The sequence below is a fragment of the Peromyscus maniculatus genome, chromosome 22, assembly GCF_049852395.1.
Source record: "Peromyscus maniculatus bairdii isolate BWxNUB_F1_BW_parent chromosome 22, HU_Pman_BW_mat_3.1, whole genome shotgun sequence".
Lineage (NCBI taxonomy): Eukaryota > Metazoa > Chordata > Mammalia > Rodentia > Cricetidae > Peromyscus > Peromyscus maniculatus.
In genome coordinates this window covers 414,217-441,842 of record NC_134873.1, presented here as the reverse complement: position 1 = coordinate 441,842, position 27,626 = coordinate 414,217, and the positions used below count along the sequence as shown (strand labels likewise).

The 27,626-nt window shown below is 42.9% G+C and overlaps 2 protein-coding genes and 1 long non-coding RNA gene across 4 annotated transcripts in view; 1 reads left to right on the top strand and 2 right to left on the bottom strand.

Moving 5' to 3' along the window:
• Positions 1-27,626, bottom strand: part of LOC143270293 (uncharacterized) — a 539,180-nt gene that overhangs the window by 389,079 nt on the left and 122,475 nt on the right. The window lies entirely within an intron of this gene.
• LOC143270136 (uncharacterized) lies at positions 108-7,519 on the bottom strand. Its single transcript, XM_076558996.1, has 4 exons — positions 6,987-7,519; positions 2,717-2,783; positions 1,241-1,327; positions 108-339 (listed from the first exon to the last, which is right to left on the bottom strand). Exons 1-4 carry the CDS (start codon positions 7,142-7,144, stop codon positions 175-177), a joined length of 477 nt encoding a protein of 158 aa, XP_076415111.1. The 5' UTR covers positions 7,145-7,519; the 3' UTR covers positions 108-174.
• LOC143270143 (uncharacterized) lies at positions 7,251-14,773 on the top strand. 2 transcript variants are annotated; one of them, XR_013047115.1, is made up of 5 exons: positions 7,398-7,544; positions 8,193-8,302; positions 12,373-12,491; positions 13,275-13,516; positions 14,506-14,773. It is a non-coding gene; the product is annotated as an uncharacterized LOC143270143 (long non-coding RNA). The 2 variants fall into 2 exon arrangements; XR_013047114.1 differs by lacking the exons at positions 12,373-12,491; positions 13,275-13,516; positions 14,506-14,773 and having other exon boundaries at positions 7,251-7,544; positions 8,193-8,501.

The following is a 27,626-nucleotide window of genomic DNA, read 5'->3' as shown; positions in this document are numbered from 1 at the left end:
CAGATTAGAGGAATGTACCAAAAAGACCACCTCCTATTCATGTTCTTCCTGCCTATAAGTTCTCTGCATTTCAATGTTTCATACCAGCAGGCTGATGAGGCCTAGGGAATAAAATTTTGGCAACCACCCTGAAAGCTGACTCATCGTTTATACTAAGGACATATTGGTCTTTGCTTATGAACAGGTGCATGAGAAACATATTGATTCTGGGGTCTGGAAAGATGACTCAGCAGGGTTTACCACTTTTTGCTGGGGCAGAGGCTCTGGCTTTGATTCACAGGACCAACATCTTGGCTGAGAACCTTCTGGAACTGCAGTGCCAGGGGATCCAAGGCGACCCTGGATGTCAGTGGGCAGACCACAAACAGAGTGCACGGAAAGAATGCATTCAAAGCATTTCCACCCCTAAAATAAATCCACTGAAGTCATACAAGAGTGTTTGGTAGGTTCCTGTTGACATTATCTACTGCTTGATTCTCTAACGTTTACTCTCTTTATTTGTGTGTGGCGTCTTTTCTGATTCAAAGAGCTCCCTTTCTGATTTTTGTCTCCATAGTCTAATTTACTATCACATACCCATGAAAATAGTGGTTCTCAACAGGTGGTTAGTGACCCATTTGGAAAACCTAAGACTGTCTTTCACGGGGTTCACCTAACACCTTCTGAAAACATAGATATAGACATGATAATTCATAAGACGTGAAAAATGACAGTTATCAAATAGCAAGGGAAAAAATTTCCTGTGCAGGTTCACCACAACATGAGATAGGTCATCAGATGGACACACCCTTAGGAAGGTTGAGAACTAGAGGGTGAAATGCTTGTGTGTTTCCAGAAATGAGGGTATCAAGGTGGTGAAGAACATTTTATTTATTTATTTATTTATTTATTTATTTATTTGTTTGTTTGTTTGTTTTTTTGTTTTGGTTTTTCGAGACAGGGTTTCTTTGTGTAGCTTTGTGCCTTTTCCTGGAAATCACTTGCTAGTCCAGGCTGGCCTCTAACTCACAGAGATCTGCCTGGCTCTTCCTCCCGAGTGCTGGGATTAAAGGCTTGGGCCACCACTGCCCGGTGGTGAAGGACATTTTAAAAGCTTGGTTTCTCTCTCTGACACTATTTGCAATACTGCAGATATGGTGATGCAGAGGCATCATTCCTCTCACAAGCAAATATGTTACTTTTCATATTAGGTGCAATTATCAGTTAATAAATTTTTTTCTTTGTAATTTTCAGTTATTACCTTTTCCAGTGATGATAGGTTTATTTCAGTCTTCATCTTTTTCAAATTGCAGATGTTAGTAAAGTAAAATAGTTGTTTTTTGCTTTTCTGTAATAGAAATTTAGAGGTTTCACTTTCTTTGTTTTTTTCTGAATTTAATTCTTTTTTGTGTGTGTGTGTCCACACAAATTAAAACTCCTTTATTCCTGAAAGGTTCAGTGTATTGAATCATAAAATGTAGAAACTCTTACTTAAACCTGAAATATCTCAAAATATGCTCATCTATTTACAAATTACTACTTTGTCATCAAGTACTAACCTGTATTTATGCTAGCCAAGTATAAGAGAACATCATGAACTTAGAAACTTGACCTTGCCCTGTGGCTGAGACTACACTGAATTCCCAGTGTTTCAAAATTTCTGATCTTATATGAGATGATTATTAATTTTAATTGACCTCCTTTCATCAGTGTTTCTCTATCCTCGTGGGGAGTCCAAGGTGTGTATTATTTTTCATTTGTAAATAAACACTGATTTAATCACTAATGTGTGTTCTCCATATCATAGTACCCATGAAACAGCTTTTGTCCATTGATTCACATTCAGAAGTCATTAATATGCAACTTATGATTCACTCTAAGGCTCCAGGATACAATTAAACCAGTTTCCTTACCTCCAGCAGCTCACAGTGATAAAGTCGCTTTAATATGAATAGATCAATATCTAATTAAAACCCACCACTATTTTAAATGTTCAAATGTGGCACAGAGAATGTAAGGGTCTATTATTTTAAAACACAAAACAAAAATTCCAGACATTAAAATGTTACTATATGGTAATTGAATCTTCGCTTCTAGAACTGCTGGCTATTTGGGGAATACAAACCTATTATGTAAGTAAAGGAAGACTTTTCCACATACTCCTAGGGAATCAAAGAAAAAAACATGCTATAATCTCTTCATAATGAACAATTTGGATGAACAGATTACAAGTGGCTAAATTTCCACAAGTTCCTGCTAGTGTAAATAAGAAGCAAAGACAGAAAAGAGGAGATGCTCTCACATGTGATCCTGAAGTAGGAGTGTCCATAGGAAGATAAAAGCTGCCTGCACTTATGCCAAAGGTAAAGGCACCTGGGCAATTCCTAGAAACTGAAATCACTGGACCTATTAAAATGTATTCAGGTGTATTAACACAGTCATGTTTTAAAATCACTCTAAGGTGTATTTGTATCTGCAAACCATCCTTGGTCAAACATGAAGCATGTATTATGTGAGGACTGTTCTCAATCTTCCACTCACTGTGTTTCCAGTCCATTTCTTTATTGGGCCACCACTATCTGCAAGGACTTATTACTCACAATTTATAGAAATGACAATTCACACCAACAGAATGTTTTTCTCTGGCCAAATTTCCATGCAAAACTGTGATAGGTAAACTATTGCTGCATTTTAACAAAATTCATATGAAAATGAATTTCACAAAGGATCACTTTACCGTAACAACATACGTAGTGTCTTCTTTCCCTGGTGTGGATGCAGGGCCGTCAGGTTTTTCAGAGAGCCTTCAGAATAAAAACATGCTATAATGAGTTGGTTTGGTCCTTTGATCAACTCTGTTGAAAGATTGGTTACCTGTATATTAAGTGACATTTTTGCATTTATGTAATGCAACCTTGACCTGTGTTTTATGGAGTTTTTTTTTTCTGGTTGCTTTTGGGAGTTTCAACTTAATCTATAAAACATTCAGTTAAGACTTACTTCTATTTTAAAATAAAAGTTAAAACAGTCGATGGCTTGGGAGATAGCTCAGTCAATAAGAGTGTTTGCTGCCCACACACAACAGCCGGAGTTTGAATCTTCAGCAACCACATAAAAGTCTTGGCATGGACGTATGCACTTGTAACCCCAGTACTGTGGGTGGGATTTACAGGGTATCATTTGGGCTTGGTGGCTGATAGCTGCTCCAGGTTAAGTCACAGACCTTATGTCAAGTAGATAAGCTAGAGAATGACACAAAACACTGATATCCTCCTCTTCCCTTCATGACTGCACAGACACATGCATCACATGCAACATCCACATATTCAGACACACTAGAGGGAGGATGGTGGTTTTTGCACACACTTTGTTCTGATGGTTGCAGTAACTGATGGCTTTGTGTTTGTGTGCTCAAAGCACCTTGTGCTCCTATTTCATTCTTCTTCCTCTACCCCTAAGGCACCATGACCCCTTTCTTGTCAAGAAACTTTTTAGGCAGTTCCTTGAGTCTCATGCTCTCTCCCAAGAAGTTGGTTTGGTAGAACACGAAATATACCCTATCTCTAAGCATCAAGCTGCCAACAATCGCAGAAGTCACTGCATTTGGGGTGCTTTGAAGTTGTTTTTTCACCACCACCACCACCACCACCACACAGGCATGCACACAGGGACAAGGAAGAGGGCTTCTTCCACATCCTTTGCTTTAATGGCTGCTGTAAGTATATTTTACAGTTGCACATGTATATGACCAGTTCAATTATTACTCCTGGTTCATCCCTCCTCTCCTGAACCTATAGCACACAGTCTCTTCTCTGTTCTCCCAAGAGATGGACATGGTGGAACAGGAAAGCAACCCTTGTCTTTACTCTCTCCAGCCAACATATTTTTGACAGTCTATAGATGGCATTGTATTTGTTGTTGTTGTAGTTACCTGTTTTCTAGTAGACACCAAACCATCACCAAATATTGCCTTGTAATGTTAAGTCACAGCCTGTTCTAAAACTCATGGGAGGGGAGCACCGTCTCTCCATCTCCTTTCTTTACTGGCTATGGCTAAGCTCTAGGTGCCTGGGGTTTGTAGTTGGTGAATGCTGATGCAATAGCTGTGTTTTTCTTGCTTCTATGTTGGGCTTCATTCAGTTGTGGGAAACTTCTCTACAGAACCATGTTCAAAGGCTACTGCTGATGGGAACCCAGCAAAGCCCAAAAACTTGAGTCTCAGTTCTTTATACTCATTGTGGATAACTGTCTCTAACCATGATAGCTGTTTCAGGAGTGTGGGTAAACAGACTCATATCTGACCAACACAGCATGAAGACATTTCAGACAGGACAGGAAAAAAAAATAAAAGAATAGGGCCGGGCCTTGGTGGCGCACGCCTTTAATCCCAGCACTCGGGAGGCAGAGCCAGGCGGATCTCTGTGAGTTCGAGGCCAGCCTGGGCTACCAAGTGAGCTCCAGGAAAGGCGCAAAGCTACACAGAGAAACCCTGTCTCAAAAAATCAAAAAAAAAAAAAGAATAGGATCTGGTAATAGAATTTCATTGTCATGATTTCCCAAAAGCCATTTAAAGCAGAATGAGTGATCAAAGAGTCAACATGATTTTCAAAAACTATGCTGAACATAGCATTTTAAAGGAAAACATATAAGAAACAATAAAAATACTGGAATGTTTACCAATTTCACACAGAATTCTACCTACTCTGAAGACACAATTTTTTATTCAAATATGTTTACAATATTTTAAAACTATATTCCCCAAGATGGGCTTGAACTTGGTAATCCTCCCAGTAGGCAGGATTGCAGGTCAGTGTCACTGCCTACCTTACTCTTTATTTCACATTTTAGCATTGCTAAAATCTCTGCCATGATATTTTATGACTATAATAGGCAATATTTTTAACTTTGCCACTATACAAAATAAAAGGTTATCATGCAGTCCACTGTGCCTTACATAAAATGATATATGATACAATCCACAGGCCCATGGCAATTCTACAGGTCACATGTATCTATGTAAATTTTAGCTCTTAAAACTATGAAAGGCAAACAAGATGAAAATAGCAGTAACAAAAATCTAAATCCTCAGTCATTGATACTTTGATTTTTTTCACTTCTCAATGCCCAAAAGTAATATTTCTATATTTGCTGCCAACAGGCACACAGCCTAGTCCTCAGACAATAGACATAGTGTCCCTGATAATCCAGACACCAAATGGTAGCAAAGCAAGCCATAGTGCTTTGCCTGGAACCCCCAATGTGTCCAACACATCAAAATTGAGCAAATATCTCTATAAGGAGATAACCCACTGTATCATAGCTCCCTTGCTTTGATTTTCATAAAGCTTTAAGCCAAAAGAAAATCAGGATTCAAATGAGCATGGGTCTTTGTATTCACTATTTAAATGTATAGAATGTAAGGAAAGCTGACTGGGCAGATAAACATAAACATTTTAAGAATGAGAGGGTCTTGAGAGATAGTAGAATGTGTATGCTGTATAGGAGATGTCTAAGTTCCATGTGGGGAATAAATGGATTGACAGAATGGATAAATACAGTTGGAAAGTTCAGTGTTTTAAAAGAATGTGTTTGTTAAGCAAAGCATATTTTGAAAATATAATTTATTGTTCTATTATTTGTATAAAGCTCACATTTTGAAGACTAAGTAACCACTCAGAACTACAGAGATTACCAAGAAGCATACGGGCTATGGAAAAATCTGTTGAGTGTCCCTGGTTCCCCTTTAGAACATAGTGTGAAATTAGAAATAGAAAACAAGGGCTGGGGATGATTGGAAGAGCTCAGTTGGTAAAGTTCTTGCCAGGCAAGCCTGAGGGCCTGAGTTCAGAACTCCCAACACCTTGAAAATCTAGTGCTGGGGATGTGGATACAGGAGGATCCCCAAAGCTTGTTTGCCTGCAAGTTAAGCTGAATCAGTATACTGCAAGACAATAAATCACACCTAGTAGGGATTTGAGTGAGAGAACCTGCCTCAAAAAATGAGTAGGGACCACAAGGTGGTTCATCAGGTGGTGGGACCTGCCAGCAGACCTGATGGCCTGAGTTCAACCCCCAGAACCCACAATATGGCAGAATACAACTCTCAAATATAGCTTTCTTCTGACCTTCACATACTTAACTGCAGGTGTATGGGATATATGTGCACACACACATACCACTCTGTTAATGAGATGAAAAGCAACTGAGGAAGATAATGTCAACCTATAGCCTTCACATATGTACCAACACACATACAACATGTACTCAAAGGAGTGGGGGTCAGAGTCATAGTTCCAACTGAAAATTTCCTTATATGATCCCTCAGCAAACAGGGATCCCACTAATGTAAGATTTCTTAGTGATTCTTTGGGGGGGGGGGGCTTAAAGTTGACATTTTATGTAAAAATTTATCTCATGTTACAGTTTTCTGTGTTGTATATAACATAGTATTAAAAAATATCCGTTATGGGCTGGAGAGACGGCTTTGTGTTTACAAACTCTAGTTTTGCTTGTAGAGGACCTGGGTTTGATTTCTAGCACTGACAACTGTCCGTAACTCCCGTTCCAGGGGATCCAACACGTTCTTTTGCACGTGGTGCATTGGAAATACATGCAGGCAAAACACTCATATACATAAATCTAAAAAAAATTAAGTATACACATAAAAATAAAATGTATGTAGTTTCATTAGCTAAATCACTTTAAAGCACCCAATAAAGTGCTCTAAAAGAGACAATGTAAAAGGATTTGTAAACTAACTGAAGTTCTTTGTTTTGCTTCTCTTAAAAAAGGCCTAGGAGTTACCCTTCCAAGTTGGGCAGGTCCCAGATGCCTGGAAGCCTAAAGCAGGCACAAACCCCACTGGGCTCAGTGAAAGAAGAGCCTAAGCATGACCTCTCCCCTCCCTCAGGTTACAGTCCTGGAAGGTGTGTTTCTCCTTAGTTGCCTTGACTGTCACCAACAGTTCCTGTCCCTCCTGTCCCTCTCCCCTCCCCAGGTCCCATTACCTGCTCCTTGTGTCCTGGCCATTCACGAGGGGAAATTTGCTTCGTCGTTTGCGACAACAGCACCCATGACCCAGGCATGAGGGCCACAGGCAGGTGTACCAGCGAGCCCGCTTTGGGGCTTGAATACTAAGGGCATCTGGGTCAATGTCTTCCTGCATGTTCAGCCCTAAGGCTGTGCAGGCCCTCCCTGCCTCCCCCCCCCGCCCCGCCCTTTTACCCACCCGCACCCTCACAAACCCTACAGTAAAAAATAGAACACTGGTAGAATACAAATTTAAAACACTGGTAAATTTTCGCCACTGACACACAGGACCGTCCTGCAAGCGCAGATCCTTGGTTCAGTGTGAGCCAAACTCGGCTTTACCCTTAGCAACACAGCTACCCTGGCATTGTGATGCGCTGTGAGCACACAATGGTGCTCAGCAGTTGTGAACCCCGTGCACGTGCTCTGCGCATGCCCATGTCAGACTCCAGTGACGAAAGCCTACCATGCTCAGAGCATGTGCAAAGCACTGTCAATTGGAATTTTGGAGTAGAGCTACCTGCAGAGCTTCCAAGGCAAAACACTGGGGGAGTTGGTTGGTGGGTCAGGTCCTTAGAGTCCTGCAGCCATGAGAAAATACCTCCCTAAGACTGGCCTGATGGAGATAGAAAAAAATCCATCAGGATTGGGCCAAACCAGATCCAAAAAGACAAATACTGGTTTTGATTTTTTTTTTCTTTTAAAAGTTCTGATATGAGAACTACAATCTGAATAACCACAGAGGTTTGGTACTTGGTAAGGGAGAAGAAGGGAGGAGAGTATCTCTCAAGGAAGGGAATAGTCTATAGTGTTATGAAAATATAAGTGAACACTAGATTAGGAAGGTTTAATTAGAGGAAGATGGGAGAGAAGGATAAAGGAGGGAATATGAGCAGGGACAATCAACACTGCAGACCCTTTGAAAAACTATATGGGAACTGACTACCCCAGAAGCTTCCTATACATAAGTGAAAGGAATCTAAACGGGCTCAAAACATAATAGGTTTGACAAGGCTCCAATTAGACATCTTATGCCGCTATCTTAAACCTCCTGTGCCAGGAACAATGTACAGCCTGTTGAGTCCTTAACCAAAGGGACCCACAGAACCCTCCAAATAGCACAGGGTATTTCCAAGTCTGTTGGTGTCTCTGCACAACCTGATGTTAAGGTCTTGTTTCTGAAGGTAACACTTCTGTCATTGAACATGGAGAAATTCAGCTGACGTCTAACTAGATTCTTCACCTACTAACCAGAGTTCCTGGTACTGGAAGGCAGTCTGTACTGGAGAGAAAGGTAATCCTCAATATCTCTCAGCTACAAACCCTGGGACCCACAACAGCACCCACATGGAGCTCACAACCATCTGTAAATGCAGTTCTAGGGAATCCACCATCCTCTTGTATCTTCACAGGCAGCAGACATACATACAATGTACAATATGCATGCAGGCAAACATAGTACACATGAAATAAATATAATCTTTAAATAATAATGTAATGCACTTATCTAGTAAGTTCACTCTATTAAAGTATACAATCCAGTAGGGTTTTCTTAGTATGTTCTTAAAAGTATGCATTCATCACCCTGTTTGATTTTAAAATATTTTTGTCATTGGAGAAGAAACCATTTATTCACTAGTAGTTACTCTTCACTCCTCCAGACTCTACCCCCTATCAGCTACCAATCTAACTTCCTGCTTCAGGTTTCTCACTCTGGGTGTTTAATAGAAATCAAACCAGCTAATAGGGAACTATCCCATTCTTCTGTCATTTTGCTTCTTTCACTGAGTTTAATGTCTGTGATGTTTATTCATGTTATAGGATGTAGCAGTACTCTACCCCTTTTCAGGGCTAGATACTTGACCATTGTATTAACACAGCACCCTTTGTTTACCCATTCATCAAGCAGTAGTTATCTGGGGTTTCTACCTTTTCTCTATTATAAATGCTGTGCATACTCTGGTGCTAGTGGCTGCATCATTGTATAGCTATACTTCCAGCAGTTATGTAACAGGTTCCTGTACCTTGGTTCCTCCACTCTCTCTTATGAGCCCCAGCACCTGTACATGCTAGACAAGTGCACTACCCCTAACCTCGATCCTCAGCATGCAACATGTACACTTCAAAGTTTCCTTTTTTCCCATTATTTTACAGTGATTACATGTTGAAGAGACAAATTAAATGAAAGCAAAATGCTAGCAAAATTAATTTCACTTGCTTAGTTTTACATTTAAGGTAATTTGTAAAGGTATTCAAAATTCAGAATATGCAGCCAGAAGTGGTGATACATTTCCTATAATCCTAGCATTCAGTGGGTGGATGCAGGAGCATCTGTCCAAGGCCATCTTCACTTAAATGAGACCAGCCAGGGACACATGAGATCCTGCCCTAAAAAACAAAATAATAACAAAAAAAAACAAACAAACAAAAACAAAAAACCCACAAATTAACCCACCAATGAGCATATAGTTGACTTTGTATCTCTAATAATTAGAGGTGGCATGCAGTTTTGTAGTATAGAGAATGCTTAAGATTCCAGCTTAGAGAGATGTTGAGACCATGGTTGGAGGAAGCACAGAAACAAATAGCCAAACTAGTGGAAATGCATGAACGGAGAACCAATGGTGGAGGAACCCCCATGGAACTGGACCAGGCCCTCTGGATAAGTGAGACAGTTGATTAGCTTGATCTGTTTGGGAGGGCCCCAGGCAGTAGAGCCAGGACCTGTCCTTGGTGCATGGGTTGACTTTTTGGAGCCTGGGGCCTATGCTGAGGCACTTTGCTCAGCCTTGGTGTAAGGGGAGGAGGGGACTGGACCTGCCTTGGCTGAGTCTGCCAGGCTGGGCTGACTCACCAGGGGAGACCTTGCCTTGGAGGAGGTGGGAGTGTGGAGTCAATTGGGAGGGGAGGACTGAGAGGTGGGAGGAGGGAAGATGGGGGAATCCGTGGCTGATATGTGAAATTAAGTTAATTATAAAATAAAAATACTATAAAAAAGATTCACGCTTACTCTGAGTCACAACAGAACCCACCCTACTTGTTAACCACCCCCTGCCATTTATCTATTCAGAGGCTGCTTTTTGCCTCTGCTTGGCTTCAAACTGGGGGTGAGAGTATAATGAGATGTCTGAAAGGCCCACCCTATGCAAAAAGTAAATCAGGCAAAGAATTTGTATGTGTGGCAAGCCTATTTTCCGAGGCCCTCCCACTGTCTCCCCACCCTCTCACAACCCTTTCCAGGAAAAGATCAAACATCACCATGTATAGCTTCTCAGTGAGTATTTAGTTTGGCGATCTGTATTATCTTGGACATTTTTGATGGATTCACCACAACAATCCCCCATGGTTGGGCATGTTTACACAAACCTGGCAGACCTAGACACTTCTGCCTAGCCAGTTCCAGGTCAAAATAGCCATTTCCGGGTCAAGGCGTCTCCCGTGACCAGGATCCTGTGACTTTTCATGGTTGCATAAGAGCACACAATGCCCATGCATGGAGTAGTTACATTGACCTGAGTACGCACATGAGCCACCCAGCCTTTATGAGCCTACGCCATATTCCCAGCTCCTCCTCCTCCTCCTCTTCCTCCTCATCCTCCTCCTCTTCTTCTTTTCTCCACACAGGTGTCTCTTCCACAAGCCTGAGCACTTGTCTGTCCCTTTTATCTTAATAAAAGTCTTGTTAGTGGATTCTGTCGTGTTTAGTGACATTTCCTCGCAGGGTAGGAGCGCTGCAAAATAACTAACATCTGGTGCTGAAACCCGGCACTGCTTCACACAAACCAGGGACTCTGCTCTGTTCATGACAGACCACTCTCTATTTTGCCTGGCCGCACTAAACTACATCCAACACTGCTTCTCTGATTGGAGAGCCCCCCTCTTTTTGGCCAGCGTAAATGGTTTCCTGAATCTGTAAGAATGACTGTTGAGCATCCAGCAGCTCACTAAGTATTCTTGAAACCGGGTGAACCCCTGGCCATGGTCTTTATTGGCTACAGTGGGCCCCTATCACAGGCCTAAATTTCTAGCCATCTCCCATGTCTGCAGCCTGAGATATTCCTCACAGTGGGACCACCGCCACTGGGTGCGTCCTGGGGACCGCATGAAGGAGACATGTTCTTCCGGCTTGATGAAGCGGTAGATGCTGTCCAGATTCCTGGGGAATCCTTGCCTCACGTGGTGGTACCCCACTTCTCTGGCTGACCAGCCAATTAGCGGCCTGTGCCTGGTATCCGTCCTTGGCTTTGGGGACACCTGGGGCCTTGGCTCTGGATCACGTTTGTTTTTTTATTTTATTTTTTTTTATTTTCCTGGCTCTCTGCTGCAGACATGGGAAACAAGGCTTTCAACCCTATAAGTCCTTCCTCTCCATTAGGCTGTCTTCTTGAAGCTTTAAAACCTCTCAGGTTAATGCCTTACACAAAGATTCCTAAGCTGATCCGTCTCTGTACTAAGAAATGGCCCAAATATACTTTAAAAAACAAGAAAAAGTGGCCGCCGAGCAGCTCCTTAGATCCTGATATTTTAAGGGAGTTATCTAATTTTTGTCAGGAAGCAGACAAATGGAAAGAGTTGCTTTCTTCTTTCTCAATGCTAAACCGTCTTTTCTGGATTCCTTCTCTCCTGCTCATATATTCCTAGCTATGCCTAAAACGGTAAGAGCACCACAAAATAACTAACAATTTTTGTTCTCTATTTAATCTCAAGGGCCACAATGAAAAATGGAGAGTGGAGCCCCGGAAGGAGGCAAAAGGCCATATAGGAATTCAAGTTTACAACCCAGACCCAACACCCTGGTTCCATCCCAGATTTTCCCACAAGCCCTGTTTCTGTTTCTGGAAGAACTGACACTGTGGTCCTTTTCCATCTTCTACTTGCCTTAGGGTGGAAAAGGTGACCTGGGTGTGATGGGCTTGGCGGGGTCAAGAGGACCAATGGGCACTGAGTTCAGTGTGTGGTCCAGAGGGACATTCCCAGGCCCTCTCACTAAGACTGGGGAGCAGCAGTTGTCCACAAAGATGGGGAGGGCAGGACTGGAGGACTGTCACCCTGTGCTGGGGAGTCAGGCCTTTGGGAGACATCATGCCCTGGGCTACAGGGACACAGGGATCATGTTCCTGTTGTTCTCTTTGGCTATCAGGGTTTTGCCTCTGGATTAGGCTTTTGAGGGCTGAGAAAAGCTACATTGTTTTTAAGCCTTGTATAAACACAAACCCCCAGGACATCTTCCTGTTTACTACTGCATGCCCCTTAAAACTCACAGTAGAGTCCAGAGACCTAAGCAGCACATTCAGGAGTCCTTCCATTCTTACTGCACACCCAGCTGTCTTGGAGGCTGATTATAAGCAGTCTGCTTTCTTTTAGGGCTTCCCAGGATCCAGAGTAGAAAAGGTCAATCCTTGTCTCTCCTGCCAGACCAGATCCTAGAGTTGGTGGTGGGTAGCATCCCAGATTTTGGTCTGGGTACATTACTGGAGTTGGAGGTGAGTAGAAGACAGGCCCAGCTCTCTCTTGAGATATCAACTGCAGCCATCATTCCTGGCTACTCCTCTGTCTTTCCAGAGACTGATTTTTGGGCTGAGAGAGAAGAGCAGGTCTCCTGAGGCAGGGCAATTCTGGTATAAAGGACCACCCAGTGAGGTTCCTGTTCCTCACAGGGAGTAGGGAAACAAATGAGAGCCAGGTAGGGAGTCATCCTCAGTCATCATAGGGGTGCAGGAAGAGAGGACTTAGCCTAAGGCCAGGTTTCTATCACACAGCCTTCCCTTCTACCAAAATAAGACAAACACCAACAAGCACCTGCAGACACATGCCCTGTGTGATGAGGGGATCTGAGAGTCAGGACTTTCTTTGTTTCCTTTTACTACCTAACTTGAAGAGATCTTAGGGGTGCCAGGCAGTGGTGGTGTACACCTTTAATCCCAGCACAAGGGAGGCAGAGCCAGTCAGATTTCTGTGAGTTCCAGGCCAGCCTGGACTACACAGCAAAAGTCAGGACAGGCACCAAAACTACATGGAGAAACCCTGTCTTGAAAAACAAAACAAACAAACAAACAAAACAACAACAAAAATCAAAAGAAAAAAAAAGACTTAGTGGGTCTAACCAGAAAGCAAGCTACATAATATCTGAGCCTGGAGCTTTGCAAAAATGAGGGAGTTGGCCTAGGATATATCAGTTTGACATGCTCCTCCCTAACTACCCCTCACCACACACACAGAGAAGTACAATATTAGTGCATTGACCCTCTCTTTTGGTTTTCTCCTAGGGATCCAGAGGTGAAAGGGGTGACTAGGATCACAAAGGAGAAAAGTTAATGGCAAATCTGTACAAGTGATGTGCTGCAATAGAAGTGGGAGCTCCCCCACCTGTGGATTGAGGGATAGTCATCATAAAAATGGCTGACCAAATGTATCCACAGCCAGTTCCAAGTGGCATTTCAAAACAGTCACAGTATTTGTTGTTCTTTCACAGGGTTTCCCTGGATTTCCTGGAGTGCTGGGGCAGAAAGTAAGTGTCTAGAAGTAGAGATGACAGACTTAGGTCCACCAAACAGCAAATGGAGCCTCCTTTTGGTCCTTCAGGCAGAATCATTGATTTTTACCAGAAATTAAAGTTTAAGTGGAAACTATTTAATGCTATCCATTTCAAATCCATAGGAGGAAAAATATTCTAATGAAAGTGATTTTTTGAATAATATTAAGATTGTCTTACCTTTGAGGCCACCATTAATGAACAAGAAATTTAAGGAATATCATGTGATAACATATCCATTTTGAAATTGACAAAAATTTTTTTAGAAGTAATATCAGGAACAAATTTATTTTTTCTTTTTATTTATTATTCTTTCATACAACTCATCCCAACATAATTTTCCCTCCCTCCATTCCCACTCTCATGCTCCTATACCTCGGTTCTTCCCACTTCCTCACCACATCCCCCTTTTCTCCCAGATCTGTTACTCCTCTGTTTCCCTTCAGAAAATAGAAGGCTACTCAGGTATATCAACCAAACATTTCATAACAAATGCAATAAGACTAGGCGGAAGCCCTAAAGTTCAGGCTGGACAAGGCAACTGAGTAGGAGGAAAGGGGGCCCCAAAACAGTTGAAAGAATCAGGCACACTAACATGCACACTGTTAGGAGTTCCACAAAAGTGCCCAAGCCAAAAACTCATAGCATATATGCAGAGGACTTAGCAGAGATCCATGCAGGCTTTGCGATTGCTGCTTCAGTTTCTGTGAACCACTATGACTCCTCCTTAGTTGATTTTGTGGGCCATGTTCTCCTGGTGTCCTTGACCCTCTCGTTCCTGGGATCCTTTCTCTACCTGTTCTTCAGGGTTCCATGAGCTCTGCCTAATGATTTGGCATGGAAATCTGCATCTGCATCCATCAGCTGCTGGAAAAAGCCACTCCGATGATGAGTGGGATAGGCACTGACCTATGAGTATAGCAGAATGTTGTGAGGAAGAGTTTCACATTTTTGTTCTATTCTAGGTCTCTGAGTGACCCAGCTTCTGGTTCCAGGTCATGCCTGCCTGAAGACCAGACAAACACCCCCTGTCCAACCCTAGGCCATACCTGCCAGAAGACCAGGTGGGCCAGCTGCCTGTGGATCTCCCTCTGTAATTAATTTTGAACTCTAATTTGATAATCTCTTATATAAATTGCTACAATACTACAAAAGGTACAGCACATATTCCAGTAGAAACACAATAAAAACATAAAATATTTTATTATATGCCAGGAAAAGCAATGGAAACAATGGTGGCTGTGTCCTGACTGTTTTTTTTTTTTAAATCAACTTGACACAAGTTAGAGATACATATGACCGGGGAATCCATGACTGAGAAAATCCCTCCCAAGTCTGGCCTGTAGTAAAGCATATAAGACATTTCTTTAATTAGTGATTAATGTGCACAAGGTTATGCAGGTTTCTGTGAATGTTTGAAGCTGACTATGCTAAGAGCATGTCCAACAGGAGAGCTTCCTCCTCCTATTAGTTCAACACCACAATGGTTTGTTTTCTCTAGCCTTTTATGAATGCTTGAGGAAAAGAACAGGAACCTTCTTACCTTCCTTCAACCTGTAGGATATCTGAGAACAATTTCAACTTAGCTTTAACCTTTGCCTCTCTGTTTGTTTACAATTGAGACATTTTTTCTCTGTGGGACAATCCTGGCTGTTCTGGAATTTGTTTTGTAGACCAGGCTGGCCTTGAACACACAGACATCCACCTGCCTCTGCCTCCCAAGTGCTGAGATTGAAGGTGTGTGACACTAAGGCTTCATGCACCTTAGCCTCTTTAGGACTTTCTATAACAGAATAAAGAAAAGATCCCCTCTCCTAAGCTTCACGAGCGTGCTTTGAATTGAGAGTAAGATTTTGAGAGGGAGCTGCCTCGTCCCTGGTAGAGAATTCCTCATTCTATTTAGCCTTGTGGGCAGTGAGGAAGTAATTAATCATATCCTCATCTAATACTCTATTTTTTATTTTCTATTCTTTTGAACTTTTGTTGATTCTTTGTGGATTTCATTTCATACATTCAGAGCCTACATTTTTCCACATCTCCTCACATCTGCCCTCTGCTTTTGCAACCTCCCTCACAAATCATAACCAAATTTAAAATTAAAAAACAAAACAAAACAAAACAAAAAACCCAAACAAACAAAACAAAGAAACAAGACAAAACAAAAGCAAAATCAGCCAAAAAAGAAAAATCTGGTGGAAGTTGTAGTGTGGTCCTTTGAGGCACAGTTTACCCTTTAGTCCATTCATGTTTACTTGCAAGTGTTCATTGCCATGAGTCATTGTTCTAGCTCCAGGCCAATGGTTTCTGCTACACCATGGATAATGAGGCTCAGTGGGGCTCCTCATGTATATACTGTTATCCTGTGTCGTGGAGATCCTGCTATTTTGGATCTCTATGTTCATCCTCTTCACATGCTCCAACAGTTCATAAATGATTTGGATGTCGGGTTGGGTTAACTCATAGCCCTGATTCTGGGCCTGGATGGTAGCTGGGCTAATCAGTTCTCTAGCTTTCCCTCGTCATCTCTACCTGGAAGAGCTACCCAGCACTGTCTTGCCTAGCTCACCAAAGGCACCTGTAGCAAGGAGCAGGGCCAGTTCTCCTGTTCAAGGCCCTGACACTGAAGTCTCCCTCATTCATTTTGCCAGGGCCAGCTCTATTTTTTTTTTGCCAGGGCAAGGTGCAGGGCCCTGTTTCCTGATTGCTGTAGGGAGCATGAAAAGGGGTGCTGGGTCCACACTCATGCTCTTATGCACTCAGGACTGGGTCACCTGTGACCTCAATAACATGGTCATCTCTAGTGTGCTGCCCAAGAGGAGTGTAGGTCCCACTCCCCTGTGTGCTATTTCTGGTGTAGGGAAGGGCTAGTTTTCTCACTCTTGCATTCCCAGGGCCAGCTCTCTCACCTGCCATTGGTAGCAAGGGACAAAGGGGAAGGACATCTTTCCCTTCCCCATGCCAACACATGGAAGATGGGGGTGGGGAAGGGGCCAGCTCTGTTGCTCCCATATCTTAGGCCTGACTCACCTGCATCTACAACAGAGGCAGCTCTATTGTGCTTCACAGATGGGAAGCAGAAGCTGCTTTGTCAAATTCCACATCTGGTGAGGGTTAGGGCAAGCTATCGTACACTTGTGATCTCAGTGCCATTACACTCACCTGTCACAGGTAGTAATGGATGAAGGAGGGAGGACATCTTTCCCTCACCATGGCTGATCGGGGAGCAAGGTGGAGTCTCCTGTTCTCATGCCTTCAGTGTCAGCTTACCTGACAACTGAGTCAGCTGTAGTCTGCTTCTCAGGTGAGGTATATGCCTAGAGTGAGTTGTGGGGCCATCTTTCCCAAGTCTAGCAGCAAGCTCTCCCTTTCATAAGGCCAGCTTACCTGCTACAGTATTCAGCAAGGGGCAGGGCCAGCCATCCCAGTGCCAGTGAAAAGTGGGACTGACTCGGTACAAACTATTTCCAATGACCCCCTTGCTAACACAGGCCATAGACATCACCGCAGATCCCAGCTGTAACAGTACTATGAACCCAGACATGATCCTTGGCAGCAGCTTGGGCCCAGGCACCATCACAACTCCAGTGGCAGAACAGGCCACTCAAATTGGTGGCTGACTCGGTCACAGCAATGGCTCCTGGGCACACCATCTACAGAGCCCTTTGTGGCAACTAGATTCACAGACACCACTACAGACCCCAGCCTGAACATGGACATGGACTTAGACATGACCCTACACAGAGGTCCAGGCTAGGACATGTCCTTGGATCTAGGTAGCAGCACCAACCACCTAGATCAGCATGGCCTGGGCATACCATGGTCCTCAGACACCAACATGTTCTGAGGTAGCAGATCACACCCTATGGCACTCAGTGATAATTATACTTTCATTGATTTGTGAGCTATCATGTTGACTTTATTTTCAGTTTGACTATTCTTTACTGGTTTTGTTTAGTTAAATTCTGTAATTATTATTTCATTCAACTGTTTCTTTTGTTCTGTCTTTAATAAATCATTTATTTGTATCTCTAATGTCCTTGATCATATCTCTACCTAATATTAGGAACTCCTTGGCTTATGTTTCATCTAAATTGCCTTTCTTGGGGCATATTACAATACAGTTTCTCGCTTCAAGAGGAGGCATAGTGTCTTAGTTTTTCATGTTTGTGTATGTTCCCAGTGGTCTGGACAACTAGGGTTTTGAATTGTTTATTAGATGAGATATCTGTTCTCATCTTTGATGTATGGTATTCCTATCATGAGTTACTCTTGCCCCAGTCTGGTGGCAGACACTGGTTCTCTGAGAGGAAAAAGTTCTGTGGAACAATGGATAGCCCCATGGAATAGAGATGGATTTGAATCCTTACCTGGGACCAAACTGTATTTGGTGACACTAGGTCCCTAGTACACAGTGGTTCTATGGATCAGTGGGAAGTAATAAATATATGGATATTGGATAGAAGGAATGGGATAAAAGTGGGGGAAAGAGTGTGATGTTCATTTGTTTCCTGCTTTGAGGTAAGGTCTTCTTCAGTGGTACCAGCTGGCCAAGAACTCACTTTGTAGACCAGCCTAGCCTTGAACTCAGAGATCTGCCTCACTCTGCCTTGAAGTGCAGGGATGAAATGAAGTTTAAATGTCTATGACACAACGTTTGGCTCTCTTTTTGAGTTTTTACTTAGTTTAGTTTTTATATTTGGGATAATAATGCTCTGTCAGATGTACGTCTGGCAAGGATCTTCCCCTACTCTGTCATATTACTTTCCATGGGTTTGATCATTTCCTTATGTATACGACAGCTTAGTAGTTTCATAAGGGCACAATTATTAGTTGTTGGTCTTGATTTCTGAAAAATTAGAGTCATGTTAGCCATACTTCCATACACCTACACAATACAGGATAGTCTGTTTCCTTCCAGCAGAGTCATAATTTAAGGTTTTATATTAAGGAATTTTATCTATTTGGATTTTACTTATGCAGAGTAATAGAGATGAGTTTAACTTATTTCCTCTGCATTAGAATAACCACTTTCACACACTATCTTGTGAATAGAGTATCTATTCTCAAGTGTTTGTTCTGGCATCTCATCTTTGTTCAATATGAGATGTCTTTACTTGTGGTATCCATCATTGGTTCTATTTCCTGGGGTGTGTCATACTAGGCTAACCATTCCTTTCCTATTTCACAGATTCTTGGTGTACCTTATTATTTCTTGGCAAGATCACTAATTTCAATGACAACAATTGGAGGTACAATATTTCCCCATATCACTGCTATTCAAGTGTCCCTGTGGTTTCTGTAGGCTGTGTTCTCATTCATGTAAGGAAACTTTATTTTCCTCTCTAATTTCTCAAATTCCCTTCTGCTTGTTAGAAAAACACACTGAGGGCATGAAGTGAGGTCTTAACTTTTCAGATTGCATAAATTTCTGGCAGAGGACTTCAGTTCCATTTTCAGTATTAACTTTCAGTAACTCATTTTCCATTGTAACTTCAGTGCTGTGGCATCCAATGCTCTCCTCTTCCCGAAACGGGCATGTCATGCATAAATATAAACTCACACAAACACAGACACATAATTTTTAAAAATGGATTTTGAGATATTTTTACATATTTACTCAGTTTCTGATGTTTTACTTATCATTAATTTGTATTTTAATATAATTTTAAATTATGTATGTTGGTGTGTGTGTAGAGCATGTTTTTGTTGGCGTATATTATTATGAACATAGATGCCCTTGGAAGAAAAACAGGCCTGATCTTTATATAATTAGAGTTGCTGGGTTTGGGAGACACAGGACATTGGAAAGGTACTAGGCTTTTTCTCAGCCTGTTCTATGCTTCTCAGCTTGTCTGAAAGTGTCTGTCAGATATTTTTAGAATAATGAATGTGCTCAGGTTCAAGAATTCCTGAAACTAATATGAGTGTTTCCTTACTGAGTGAGCTTAAAGAAGTTCTCTGGGTGATAGGATGTTTCCTTTCCCTTTAGAACAAATTGTTTATCTTTCTTTAAACATTCTGTGTCTTAATGGGTCCCATTTACATAGAAGGGTTTAACCTCAGAGGAAATAATTAAATAAAGAATGTTTGAAGATGACATAAACAAATCTACTGCTCTGAAAACGAATTGAAATGTACATAAATTTAGAAAATGTGTGTGAGTGGAGTTTTCCCTAATTCCAATCATTTGAGTATGTGAGCTGAGGGATAAAGTAATAGGTTCATAAATGGAATCATCTCACATTGTTAGTACATGACTAAACACCATATTTTCACCCTTATATATTCATATTGAATACATATATTATTTTGTCAAAAACAAATAAACTGAATTAAAATAAATAAAGCCTTAAAAAAATAAAAGATCATGCAAATGTTCAGTAAACCTGTGAGACTAAGGTGGGATCACATTCTGGCTCCATCACAGGAACAAACTGAACTGTCCCAATTCTACTTCCCCAGTTCCACTACATCTGGGTTCACAATTTCTGTGAACCACACTATGGATGTTGTGTGTTTCGTTTATGTATTAAAATGATGATACCTACAGAATTTCTGGCTGAGAGGTATTCAGTTTTTAATCAAATTAGTATAAAATTTATTCTGAAAGTCTAATAGTTTCATGTATTTCTATAGTTTCATATATTTACTGCCAATTCTAGTAACCAAGGCCCAGTACTGAGCTGTAATGTTGCAAGCCCAGTGGTACAGTAGTGTTCAAGGGTAAAATATCTGGCTAAAAGTATCTTTCTTAATTCAACAGACAGTGATTCCTGTAAGTCAGGACAACCTCAGGTTCACTAAGTGACTAATGATATTCTTAAATTGATCATCATTTTATGTGCATTTCCACATCTAGTGTAGCACAGTTTATGCAATGATGGGAAAAAAAGCTCATGCCTTGAATATGCCAGGCAGGTGCCCTACTATCTTAGCTATAATCTCACTCATGTCACTATCACCATAAAGGAAATCAACCACATAATATGAGTGTACTATGTAATTTATAGAATAGATTTTAATAACAACTGTAGTGGCCACCTGGAAAACTAGAATAATATAAAAAAAACATATTTGAACTGAACAAGAGCAAATTCAATGGACCTGTGAAAGTGGACAGGAAAAATCCCATGAAGCATAAATCCTACACAATGAAGTATAGAGAACTGAAGAAAATGGGTGCAGAAGAGGTCTTCCTCACCAGGGAAGAGCACATCAATTGGTTTCCCAATGTCAAATGATAAGGAACAAAAGCATACATACAGGTATTAGTAGACAGAGGGAATATGTTATATTCGTGAATATATATATGTATTTACATATGTAAATGCAATAACAATTAGTGAAAAAGAGGTCACAGATATGAAGGAAAGCAGGGAGGGTTTAAGGAAAGTTTAGAGAAAACTGAACAGAGGAAGAAATGTTTTAATTGTATTAAAATCTCAGAAATAAAAATAAAAGCATCAAAATATGTTATACCATGTATATATGCATATTTGCCATTTTGATTGCAAGATTAATATAACTTAAATGATTTCCCATAGTATTTAGAAATTCAGTACAAATGAAAGAAAATATCAAGGCACTTTAAAGAGATAGAAGCTGAATATTCAATCATTAGATCATGAAGCATTAAAAAAATCATATAATTTCTTTACTTTTAAATTTCGTCCTGGGCAATGAAAGAGATACCATGATAGAGGGAGACTTCATGTGGATAGGGAGAAACCTGGTGCTAGGGAAGTTCCCAGGAATCTACAGGTTGACCCCAGCTTAGACTACTAGCAATAGTGGAGAGGGCACCTGAACTGAACTGGCTTACCCAAGTAATCAGATTGGTGAATACCCTAACTGTCTTCATAGAACCTTTCTTCAGTAATTGATGGAGGAAGATGCAGAGATCCACAGCCAAACACCAGGTTAAGCTCCAGGAGTTCAGTCTGAGAGAGAGAGAGAGAGAGAGAGAGAGAGAGAGAGAGAGAGAGAGAGAGGGAGAGAGGGAGAGAGGGAGAGAAGAGAGATTCAATGAGCAAAGAGCATCAAGATCATGATGAACAAGCCTACAGACAACCAAACAAAACTAGTGGGAACTCATGACATTTAGACCAACACCTGTGGAGCCTCCATGGTACTGAGCTAGGCCCTCTGCATAATTCAGACAGTTGTATAGCTTGATTTGCGTAAGGGGACCCCTGGCAGTAGGATCAAGATCCATCGCTGGTAAATGAACTGGCTTTTTGGAGCCCACTCCTTATGGTTGGACACTTTGCACAACCTTTAGGCAGGGAGAAGGGCTTGGACCTGCCTCTACTGAAAGCACCAGGCTCTGCTGACTCTACATGGGGGGTCTTACCTTATTGTAGAAGGGAATGGAGGGGGAAGGAGGAGGGAAGAGAGAGATCTGTAATTGGTATGTAAAATGAATAAAACATTTCTTAAGAAAAGAAAGTAAATACAAAACAAATTTGGTGCTGTGTAAATGTACCAAAACATTTGTAAATATAATTAGTAATTTATGAAAATAAAGTAATGCTTGAAACACTAAAAATAAATCTACTATATGACCCAGCTGCACCCCAACTGGCATATGTTCAAATGAATCAACATCCTACTTCAGAGATACTGGTTCCAAAGTCTTCATAGACTCCCTTTTCACAAGAACTAGGATATTGAAATAACCTAAATATCCATTGAAAATATTATAGCTCTGAGTCCAGAGGCTTCAGCAAAGTGTTATAAATCTGAAAATCAAGGAATGCTGGCAGTCAGGATGCAGGGAATACCAGAAAATCGTACTATGCAATGCTCATACAAGAGATTTATTTGAAGGGAAAAATCTAGAAGGGTGTCTGCCTCTGCTCTTATGAGAAGCAGCAGAGAACTTAGCAGAATATAGATAGGGCTTACATAGTGTTTCCTGCAAGTCAGAGTGTCCCATAGTAGGGACTGGTGGGAATTCATGTTCAGATCTTGGGGTGAACTCAGGGATTGGTGGTATTTCAAGTTATGAGCATTGGCACTTTATTCTTTAGAGCAGAGACTGGACCCAACCTTCAGAGCACTTAGAGTGTTCTGTGTGTGGACCCTGGTGGTTAGAGGTCCTCAGGGGAGGGGCCTGACTACTCATTTGCCTCGAGGGGCTTGCATCATTGAGCAGATTAATGTACCAATGATAATGTGGCACATAAACGTTATACAACACTATCAAGCTATAAAGAGTAATGAAACATTATAGCAGGCAACTGGATGGGTATTTTTTTAGAAAAAAATCATATTAAGTGGAACAACCCAGGCACAGAGAATGCAAACATTGAATGTTCTCTTACACCTGACCCTCTGATTCAAAATCTTCTTTTATGATTACATATCCAGAAGTAACTGCAGAAACCAATAACGTAAAAAAGGTTTTGGTGTGTATACCACTGTGAAAATGATCTAATCAGGGAAATAACTCTGTAAACTTCACACTATTGGTTGCTTTAATTGTGTCTCTTAGGTTTGATTATACTGGTTTTCATTTTCAATAAATTCTAGAAGTTTTACAATATCCTTTTCATTTCTTCCTTCACTCAATTTTGTTTGAATTGTATGCTATTTAACTTCTATGAATTTAAGTATTTTGATATGGTATATACATTTAATAAATAGTGGTCATATATAATGCAGAATGTAATTTCATTATTTCTGTCTTTGTTGGCATTTGCTTTGTCATAATAAGAATTCACGTTTCAAGAATGCCCCATGTGCTGTCGAGAAAAGTCATGTATTCTTTAATGTTTTCTTGGAATATTTTGTACATTTCTGTAAAATCCATTTGTTTGGACAGAATTTAAAAAAAAACACATGTCATAAAATAATCATAACTGTTAATAGTAAATATACATAAACAAGAAACTATGTGCAAAATTTCAAAAGAGATATTCAAATGCCTTTCAATGGGAGGCTCCTCTAAATAAGAGAACCACTTCAATGAAAATTCTGAAAACTAGAAAGGATTTGAGTGATATTCTACAAGTTGTGAAAGAGAATAGATAGTACCCCCAACCTCAAAAAGTTACCATTCTTACTTGTAGGGAAAAGGGGCTGGTTCGAGAAATCCACCCAGAACCTAGATTGCAGAATTAGGGAAGGATGGCTCAGATAATGCCAGTGAGAGAAACACAGTTTAGCTCAAATCAGAACCATTTCTGCTGCTGTCCAACTGATTTGTGAAATCAACCAATCACAGAGCAGGACAGTAGAATCCTGGCCCTAGGGAACAGGACCAGGGAAAGAAACACAGCCTGTGTTTGGGACCTGAGCCAGAGACGTGAACACTTTATCCCCAAACCCAGAACCCAGGAAATATGTCCTGACTCTGAGACCAGTACCAAAATAACACTCTTGGCCCCTAGAATCAGAGTAAATGAAAGAAATGTGCCCTGGCCTTAGAGGTAGTGTCAAAAAGCCAAGAAAGGACAGTGAAAGAAATACAGTTTAGCCTTGAAATCGGGGCCATCTCTGCCCCTTGCTCACAAAACTGGCCAATCCCTGGGCAGAAAATAAACTAACCAATCACAGTTGACTCTGAGCCCTAGACATCCTAAATAAACCGCCCTGCCTGGTCAGTTGTGAGCTGTTCACTCCATCCTGGTAGAGGCAGATACTCTCCTGGACTCCTCCTTCCCAAATAAACCTCTTTCTCAAAAGAGTATTGTGTGAAGACCTTCATTGACTGGTGAAGAGAAGAGCCTTACTGGGACGTCCCATGGTGGACTGAGCAAGGGGGAGCTGAACAGAAGAACCTTGCTGGGAAGTCCCTTACTGGACTAAGCGAGAAAGAGCTGGTAACACTGAGCCAGACATTGTGGCTCTCCAGGAGAGGAGCAGGATTGCTGTTTCCTGTGGGGAAACCATCCCCCATCATACCATCATACCAGGTAAATCCTGACCTTCCCAAAGAGTCAGGATACCCTGACTTTCCCGAAGAGTCAGGGTACCCTTCCTTGCTGAAGCAGTTCCAGTCCTGACTCTCCCAAGAAGTCAGAAAACCTTCCTCTCCAAGGTTGGACTGTTTCTTTGCAGTCCAAGCCATCAGACTGTGCAAAACAGCTCCAGGTGTCTGGGCCACCTTCAGGGCAGAACTCTTGTTCTGAGTAGCTCGAGGTGTCTGGGATACCTCGCCTTCCAGGGTTGAATTGTCTCCTTGCAGTTTCAGCCATCAATTTACTAATATTTTGGTGCCAAAACCCTGGTCACCAAACCCAGAGTTTTTGCACTTTACTTACATTTGGTGCTGAAACCTGGGACACCAAACCCAGAGTTTCTGTGGTTTACTAACATTTGGTGCCAAAACCTGGGTCACCAAACCCAGAGTTTCTGTGGTTTACGGACATTTGGTGCCAAAACCCAGGACACCAAACCCAGAGTTTTTGCGGTTTACTTACATTTGGTGTCGAAACCCGGGATAGACTCCCTTGGTGCCTGTGCTCTCCCCTTATGGTCTGAGCCACACTAAGACTCTATCCCTCATCTCCTGTCCATCTGCAACAGACCAAACTTCCAGCTCACCGATCGCTCAGCATTCCATCCAACAGCGGCAATTAGGTGAGTTCCCCTTTTGGTTGGTGTAAACCTTTTCCTGGGTCTGAGGAAGTGACCTTTGAATGTCCAGCACCCCTCTAGTACTCTTGGAAGTGGAGGTATCCCCAGACAGTGTCTTTAAGGCTAAGACTGGCCCTCTTCACCTGACCACACCCCCATCCTAAGAGATGCAATCAGGCAGTTATAAGCATCCCTTCCTGTGCTCTCCTATCTTCTCACAAAAGGAGCCACAAAAGTCTACCATTTCAGCCTTTCCTCTGGATGATTCCTTCCCCCTAGAGCTCGGTTTTCTCTCGCCCTCTGGCTTCTACTAAAGCCCTGCTACCAGGCACCTGAGTCTCTCTGTTGGCTTAGCCGGGCTAAGCAGGACCCCAGTTGAGTTGGGTGATGACCCTCTGAATGGCTTGGTCCCTGGCCGGTCCTCCCTGAGTCAGGAGATGCCCATGACTACAGGCTGCAGTGAATGATTCCCTCCCCTCTCATCCATGGGAGCCCTGCACTCCATACCTTCTCACACCCCCTTGTGATGCCTCCTAGAAAATCTCAAGCCTTCACACATGGCTCCTGATTTGAAAGGCCCTAAACTTGTTCGCTTGTGCAATACAGTTTGGCCTCATTATCCTTTAGATAATCAATCTAAATGGCCACATAATGGCACACTAGATCCCAATATTATATGGGACCTTTACAACTATTGTGAGTGATCGGGGAAATGGAAAGAGACCCTATATGTCAAAGCCTTCTCTTACCTTCTCTCTAAGCCTTCTCTCTGTTCCCCCACCCAGCTCTTACTAGCTATGAAGTCAGAACAGGATGAAACATTTTCTTTTGAGCCAGCTAATGAGCAACCACTCTATAAACCAAAGCCAAAGTCCACATCTTCTTCTCTTGCCACACCAACTCCAGTGTCATCCGTGTGACATGAACAATTATGTCAATTATAGCGTACGGGAGATACGTGTCCCATGGGACTAAGCTCCCTGGAGGTCCCTGCCAGAGTGCCTGTGTTATGTCTCCTTCTCGAAGGACACATACTTCACAGATCATGAGTTCTCAGGGCTATGGGTTCTGTATAACTGCTTTTCTGATAATGTTCTAATTAATCGATAAAACACAGCCAAAATTAATGAATGCTTGGGTTGTGAACTGTGGAGGAAAGGGGAAGCTGGACATGGACCTTAATTAGATATAGCAGAATGAACTATTCCTTAAAAACCTCAAGCCTCGAGGCCTGCGGCAGGGGCCCGTGGAGGTAGACGGGCCCAGCGGCGGCAGCCGACAGGGATATTCAGACCCGGCGGCAGCCGGCAGAGACATTCAGACCCAGCGACGGCCCACAGAGGTAGACGGGCCCAGCGGCGGCCCGCTGAGGTAAACGGGCCCAGCGACAGCAGCCAATAGGGACATTCAGGCCCGGCGGCGGCCCACAGAGGTAGACAGGCCCGGTGGCAGAGACAAGCAGACGCAGGTAGGCCTGCGGCGGCGGCCCGCGGAGGTAGACGGGCCCAGCAACAGCCCGCTGAGGTAGACATGCCCAGCGGCAGCAGCCGACAGGAATATTCAGGCCCGAAGGCAGCCGGCAGAGACATTCAGGCCCAGCGGCGGCCCACAGAGGTAGACAGGCCCGGTGGCAGAGACAAGCAGACACAGGTAGGCCTGCGGCGGTGGCCCGCGGAGGTAGACGGGCCCAGCAACAGCCCGCTGAGGTAGACATGCCCAGCGGCAGCAGCCGACAGGAATATTCAGGCCCGAAGGCAGCCGGCAGAGACATTCAGGCCCAGCGGCGGCCCACAGAGGGTAGACAGGCCCTGTGGCAGAGACAAGCAGACGCAGGTAGGCCTGCGGCGGTGTCCCGAGGAGGTAGACGGGCCCAGCAGCAGCCCGCTGAGGTAGACGGGCCCAGCGGAGGCAGCCCACAGGGACATTCAGGCCCGGCGGCAGCTGGCAGAGACATTCAGGCCCAGCGGCGGTCCACAGAGGTAGACAGGCCCGGCGGCGGAGACAAGCAGACGCAGGTAGGCCTGCGGCAGCGGCAGCCTGTGGAGGTAGACGGGCCCAGCGGCAGCCCGCTGAGGTAGACGTGCCCGGCGGCAGCGGCCGACAGGGACATTCAGGCCCGGTGGCGGCCCCCAGAGGCAGACAGACCCAGCGGCAGCTGACAGGGACATACAGGCCCGGCTGCAGACCGCAGAGGTAAACAGGCCCAGGGACGGAGATAAGCAGCTTGGAACATGGACGCCCCTAACCCCAACATCTTGGGAAGAAGCTATCTCCGTGGGTCAGAACCAGAACGAATCTGAACACTCCTTCTGAGGACAACCCAGGGCCCAGCTGCTGATCCTGTGAAACCCAACAACTTGGAGGTGTTGGTGAGACTACCCTGCTCAGCTGAAACCCATCTGGGAGAGGATTCAGATGCCTACAGTTTAAAGTCTGAAGAAACAAGATCAGCTGAGGAGTTGACAAATGAACAAAAAGTGACCTGAGAACACAGAAGAAGGCG

Excerpts from the sequence above, each read along its gene's own strand:
- LOC143270136 (XM_076558996.1), bottom strand. The coding sequence starts at position 7,144 with ATGCAGGAAGACATTGACCCAGATGCCCTTAGTATTCAAGCCCCAAAG. Across the intron at positions 2,784-6,986 it reads GGCCAGGACACAAGGAGCAG|GCTCTCTGAAAAACCTGACG; the intron begins GTAATGGGACCT and ends TTTATTCTGAAG. Across the intron at positions 1,328-2,716 it reads ACACTACGTATGTTGTTACG|AAAAGCAAAAAACAACTATT; the intron begins GTAAAGTGATCC and ends TTTCTATTACAG.